The 7,123-nt window shown below is 39.7% G+C and overlaps 1 protein-coding gene across 3 annotated transcripts in view; it reads right to left on the minus strand.

Moving 5' to 3' along the window:
- inpp4b (inositol polyphosphate-4-phosphatase type II B) overlaps positions 1-7,123 on the minus strand; it is a 184,356-nt gene that overhangs the window by 50,686 nt on the left and 126,547 nt on the right. For all 3 annotated transcript variants that reach the window (XM_005726925.2, XM_005726924.2, XM_005726926.1), the window contains one exon: positions 987-1,091. In XM_005726925.2, the coding sequence (XP_005726982.1) occupies positions 987-1,091 (105 nt within the window). The remainder of the gene's footprint in view (positions 1-986; positions 1,092-7,123) is intronic.

Raw genomic sequence — 7,123 nt, forward strand, 5'->3', positions numbered from 1 at the left:
GGGAACGCCTTGGTATTCCCCCGGACAAGCTGGAGGAGGTGGCTGGGGAGAGGGAGGTCTGGGCCTCTTTGCTTAGGCTGCTGCCCCCGCGACCCGACCCCGGACAAAGCGGATGACGATGGATGGATGGATGGATGTCAGAGTTAGATGGCTTATCATACACAAATCTACAATTACAAGAAAGTCTGGCTTCTTGAAAGCAAAATATAAAGAAATGATGGATGGATTGAGACTTTTGCACCGTGGATCAACATTACTTACTTAACATTGTGACACCAGTGGAAGCTGTGTATACTCTGCATTACACTTAAGCTGCAGCATCTCTGTCTGGTGTGAATTGAGCCAACAGAAGGGAATTAATAGTGTCTCTAAAGTTTATATTAATATTTTTAGATAAAAAGTCGCAGAACTGTATAATGTCTCTGTTTGACTATTTTTATTTGTCCTATCAGAAGCCTTAAAGAAAGACTGATATGTATTTCAACGTTTGCCTGTCTTCAACTTTCTATCAATCATCTGTTGTTTAGTTGCACTGGAGCCCATTCACAGATCATCAGGAAGTAGTTAGTTGCCTTAATATGCTGAGACAGTTCCAGGGCAAAAACAGCCTCTGCCAGCAACAGAGCAGCAGTGGAAGAGACAGCCTAGTCCTTCACTCCACAAAAACGCAAAGGGCTTAATTAGTGTTTTGTCTGTTTTTTTTAGGCCAAGTTAATTCTCACCTTTCAGCCCGGATGATGACCTAGAACCTCCCTGTCTGAGCCCCCTGAGTGTCTCAGACAGATGGAGAAGTCAAGCACAGTAGGTGACAATGTTTCCATACCGTGTTTGAAGTTACGTTGTGCACAGCTTGAGCTGAGAACCACTTAGAATGAAACTGTTCTCCCACACAAAACCTAATTGCTCTTGAACATGTCTGAAAGGACGTCTGAAGACAATACATGCAATGACGAATCTAAAACAAGTCCAAGTCAGAGGTGCAGTACCTGTTTTTTTGGGGCATGTCACCCTCATCCTCTGGGTGTGCAGGTTTATCGGAATAAACTCCAGAGACTTTTGAGCTTTGCAGCAGCTTGGCTTGAATGAGCAACCTGAAAACAAAAACAACAGTATATGTCACAAAACCAGGTTGTGTTGGTCAAGATCTTGAAGAAGAAAGAAGAAGAAAAAATCCTTGTACTGTAAAAGCGATTGTGTAGAAGTTATGCTGGGTATTTGTAGTAACCACAACCAAATTTTGATACATTTCCTACACAAATGATTGAAGACACCGAGTTCTTTGCTAAATTAACATGTATTTATTTCACGTTTACATACATTTAAATTGACCAGTGTGCAGTCTTTGTCAGTGTAATAATGATATATCCTGATGCAAATAATAAAAAATTGCATCATTGCATCAGGATATATCATTATTTCTACATTTCTCAGAAGACCAGAGGATTTCTGGCTATACAGTCCAAAAGGTCTCATGCTGGCCTATCTTGCCATGTTTCTAATGGCTCCATCACCCTAAAGTAAAAGCAGGATGGCTGACTCCATGCAACTATGAAAAACTGGTGACTGCGTTGAATCTGTTAGAAATTGATTACAAGTAGCTCTGCTGACCAACTGGTCACCTGCAGTTTAAGGTGCAACACCACCAACCTTATTCGATCACATGGTAACTACACAGATTGGCCAATGGGAGCCAATCTATCTCCAAACAGTGGCAGTCTGATTTGGACTGACAACAGTCACTCTAAGAAAAGTCAATTTGCAGTTGAAGGTTTGCAAATAATAATCACTGTCCAATACAGTGGTTTATTGTGGGAGTTACGTTCTAAAAATAACCTGCGATAGGTGAAATCAGCAAAGTAGCCAACTTTATTTTTTACAATTATTATAGATGTTTTAAGGCTGTAAAACCCCTCACTATACACTTTTATAAGACAGGCATGAACATTTTCACACTTTTCTCTCCTGTTTAAACACTCTCAAAGTTCAAACCTTTGTAGAAAAACAAGTTTAGTATTATAGAATGAAACCAAAAGCACCCACGGGTGCCTCTGACGGTGCAAAACGTTTCGTCGACATTGTGGTGTTTGTTGGGGAGAAAACTTACAAATATACAGTGCAGCACTTCAGAGTCACACTGCTAACGATCGAAGATTTATGTAAATTTTACAAGGTGAACGCATTCTGTACTGTACAGGAGACACGGCATGGAGGAGATTGATTGACAATGGTCTACAGCCAATTAGGACGCATAACACAATGTGCTGTGAAAAAAAAAAAATTAAAAAAGCAAAATTGCACTCAAAAAAATCCGCGAAACAGCGAGGCTGCGAAAGGTGAACCGCATTATAGCGAGGGACCACTGTATACACATGCATAAAGATTGCAAACATGTAGCAATCAATCTGAGTCCATCTGTGCTGATGAGCGCAACTCATCTGCAATGCATCTCTTTGTAGCAGGGCACTCAATTCAACTGGTTGCCAACTGGTTGTATTCGCGTTTAAGTTAAATCACCATCAACAACTGTGTCACTATTTGTGGAGAGATTATCGTTTCAAATCCATGAGTTTCTGGCTGGAATCTGAATATAATTAGTTAACGTGAATGTCTGTGTATGTAGACAGCAACATATTTGTTATTCAAGTGCCATCTGATAGCAGACTGACCATTTTATCATCATGACAGACAGCAACTGAGTGTAAGTGCCGTCCTCAAAGCAGCCATTTCAAAGGCAGTGAGATTGCAAGTTCATTGCATAAAGTCGAAATAATGTTCTCCAATCACTGTCTTCACTAGTGTGACTGTATCATAATGTCCTGCAACATAACTTTCAGCTGTTTTAATTTGCTCCTCTTAATGTCAGAGTATAATCCACATTCCCTGAGCAAATTGCATCTTTTTTCTGCAATATTAGTCATTTGGTCTTCCTTTTGAGTCTTTCATATAAAAAAAAAAACCCCCAACCCATATACCACATACATTCCAACATATTTGGCATTGCAAATACAAAGTGTTTCTCTGAAAAGTGCAAAGCTGTGTCACTGTGAAGAATGTTCTGATTTTATCTAATGATGTTTTCATGCTTATTCACTGTGTTACACCATAAACTGTATTCAATGTGCTTTGATTTGAAGCAACGGTGTTCTATTACTTTTAAACCATATATCTGAGTTTCAAAGTGGTTCATCATGTCTGCAGCCTTGTCATTTGTCAGCCTATTGTATTATAGAAAGCCCTTACTGTCTGCTACAGCTACACCACATTACATTACACGGCTTTTCACTTCATCAGTTCATGTGGCAAGGGACAAAGACACAGAGGCAGGAAGCATTAGATAATAAGTTAAATATATGATCAATTGTTCTCTTGATTGATTTACCAATGAAAAGAAAACCCCTGTGCAATTCAGTGACTTGAGATCTATTTAATGCACGACTGAGTGACAAAAGGGAATACAAAGCAAATTAAAATCGATTTAAATTAGAAGTTGTTGAAGTGGCTGCAGTGCAGATTCAGATATACCTCGATGCGGGGACTTTTACAACTTAATTGCTACAATATGCCGTATAAACGGAAGACATTTGTTCGTTCTCCGTCAGAATTGGTCACTTAATGAATCTGACTTCAGAATACAGCCCCAAAAATAGAGCACAGTTTCACATTTCGCAGGACTTTAAGATAACTGAGAGGACAATTTTCCAAAACAAACAATAACCTTTAAATAAAATGTCAGAAAGTAATCATACAATTTTAAAATACTGTAAGCTATGAAGTAATTATTGTAATTAATTCTTTCATGTTCACCATCATGGACTGGACTGTTAAACCAAAATACCCTACCTTTTAATGTGCATCAAGACTGTTTCACACAACGTTGGAACCCAGCAAAGTCAAAATCAGCTGACTTGCAACCTTGCAATAACCTCTAATTTATGGTGTAATGCTTGGAGCACAGTACTTTGTCCTTTGCAAACACTACTCTGTTCAAAATGTCCAATTAAATGTTCCTGCCAAATGACATTCTTTGTTTTTGGCTTATATTTAAGCTCAAAATCATTTTCTGACACTTCAATTTGGCTGCTCATATCCAACAGGGGTCATTAGCCTTTTGAGCATTCAAATACACTCGAGCAAAAGAGGCACTGCAATCTTTGCAAGTAGAAGTAATTGAGTTATAAAATATATAAATATATCCCCTTCAAGCCCGGGTCCTCTACCAGAGGCATGGAGGTTAACGGTCCTGTGCAGTATCTTTGGTGTTCCTACGACTGCAAACTTCTGGACAGAGATCTTGGATGTTGTTTCTGGAATCTGCTAGTTGTTGGAGCTGCTCGCCAAGTTTGGGGGTCACCTCCCCGAGTGCTCTAATTACCACGGGGACCACTGTTGCCTTCACCCTCCACAGCTTCTCTACCTCCTCTTTGAGTCCTTGGTATTTCTCGAACTTCTCGTGTTCCTTCTCCCTCACGTTGCTGTCACGTGGTATAGCTTTCTATCACTACAGCCGCCTTCCTCTGCTTGTCCACCAGATGACTTCCAGATACAGACGGACCAACTTCCAGACAGACCAAGAAGTCCCACAGGATCTTAGCTCAGTCATCCTCAACCAATCTGGAGGGCATATCCCATTTTGACCTTGACACTTACAGACCCTGCACCTTGTTGTTACGTGCTGGATTATCTCAGGGCCATTTCCACACAGCCTGAACCGTCGGGTCTTGCCTGCTATGGTTCAGAGTGTTTAAATGAGAAGCTGCATCTATTCATTCTGTTTTATAAAAGCAATTGCAGCATTAGGCCGATCAGGTGTTTTTATTCAGCAGTGTTATATTTAATATCACAAAGGCTTGTCTTGTGATGACTTTTCCAGAATTTGTGTGTCGATGAATGCCAAGCTTCTTGAGACACATTAATAGTCTGTCTGCACACAAAGGCTGTGGGCAGACAAACCTACTTTTGCTGATGTGGGAAACACATCATCACATTCCTTTAAGCCAGAGGAAGTGACTTTTTTCCCCAGGAAAAACCCACCAGGAAAGAATAAAAACTTTCCTGTGCAGCAGTTTGTATCAGCATTACAGGATAAACAAACATTCCTTATTTAGGAGGGGATTCATAAAATATTCTGGTTAGTCGAAGACATTCCTGTCATATTAACAACACCAAAAATGTCCAGAGTGTGAAATTCTGGCATAATTTCTAAATGTTTTAGAATGATTTTATTGTAACAAATTGCTCGTGTCAGTAATTCGTTTACTTAACATGTTTAATTTGTGTGTGAGTGGCAGTATAGCGTGTTAACTGCAGAATAATGACTAAAACCATACTTTGCAACTCTTCTATCTGACAAGCAACATAACTCACCTTTAGGAAAACTTAACTAAGCTGTACTGAATCTTCTCCTCCTGTAATCACTCTTGAGGCAACAGACCAATAGCCAACAATCAGAGCCTCAGCACTATTTACGATCTATGTTGACACAGAAGATAGATGAGAAAACCTGTAACCCGCCACAAATTTTTAACATCATTTGGCAGGAAGGCCAGAGATGAAAACAAACTCACTGCAACTCAATTACAGCATATAATGGTGCAACTGCTGACCCACTCAAGCTGAAATGTGTTGCCTCAAAAATGGATAACACTAATGACTCAGCTGGAGACGTTGGAGACGTGGCTGGTATTTTTACGAGCGCTGAAATCAATCATGTCTTCTTACTAAGGTGGCAGATTTGCTGCCCTTTATCAAAGTGAAAAAATAGACAGATGCCGTTTCTAGCTAAATATACATTCTGCTTAAAAATACAGTGCAAACCAAAGCATGAGCAGTTTTCAATGCTGCAATCAGTCAGTACTACGTACTAGTAAATCATTCGACATTCAGCAATTCATATAGTGCTTTTATTACCTTTATACTATGAGCTTATATAACCTCCACAACATGTCTAAAGGTGTAATCCTAAAGCCAATCATAGTGTGAAGGGTGCCCAGGGATTAGCTAAACAGCACAGGGAGTTTTAACAGTTCTGTCAGGCTGTATTTTGCTAATTTCTGATATTACCACAATGACATTTTTAATTGAGTAAATTAGCTCATCATGGCATGCCAACACATTTTCATTACCGCTATATAAAATGAGCCCAACACGCGCAAACTGATATTTGACCTAAATATGTTGCTGAATGAAACATCTAAAGGATCAGAACCACAGGACAAAGTTTCCACAGGACTGTATAGAGGCGTGTGGAAATTTTGTCCTGTGGCTTTGAACAAAGTACTCATGACTTTATCTGTTGTGTTGGAATTTTGGCTCACTCCTCATTGTGGCCAAACATCTACACCTTTATGTTGTCTCTCCAAAGGACACTGTTCCAAAAGATTTCTTTAGATGGGTCTTTTTAAACATAAGCAGTGCTGCCATGTTTTAGACAAAAGGGGGGCTGCATACAGTCCTGTAAAAACCTTCTATTTTAAATTACTATATGCTCAGTGGACCTCAAATATCAGTAGAGATTTTCACAGCAACACACAACATGTTGTAAATTTCTAGAAGCCTAAAAGAGTAAAAATTAGTGATTCACCAGTTCACCAAGTCAGTGGGCTATAACACCTAGAGGTGTTGATATATTCTAGTTTTCCAACAATCTAATAAGGTAATGATGCAACCAATCATGCTGCAACCTTTAATGAGGATTTATTCATCCAGATCAAGTTAAACTGTTGTAAAAACATTCAATTTAACTCTATACTCTTATCCCTTCTCTGTCAGCCAGGAGCTCAGGGGACCAGGCTAATGTAACTAGTGACTGTTGTAGGTTCAGTGAATTACTCATCTGATATATGTGACATAAAGGTTAAATACCAGCAGTACTGGGGGCGATCGTGGCTCAAGAGTTGGGAGTTCGCCTCTACAATGTAGCTTGCCATCACCAGTGTGTGAATGTGTGTGTGAATGGGTGGATGACTGAATGTGCCTTGGGGTCCTTGGGGACTAGTAAAGTGCCATACAAATACAGGCCATTTACATCTTGATGCATTCTCAATCATCCAGGGAAGTAAATCTCCAAAAAGTTGATTCTGTTCATCTGGACGTAGCGTTTTGTGGGAGAAACGTTTCGTCACTC

Source organism: Pundamilia nyererei, unplaced genomic scaffold, assembly GCF_000239375.1.
Source record: "Pundamilia nyererei isolate P.nyererei 1_Seehausen unplaced genomic scaffold, PunNye1.0 scaffold00022, whole genome shotgun sequence".
Taxonomy (NCBI): domain Eukaryota; kingdom Metazoa; phylum Chordata; class Actinopteri; order Cichliformes; family Cichlidae; genus Pundamilia; species Pundamilia nyererei.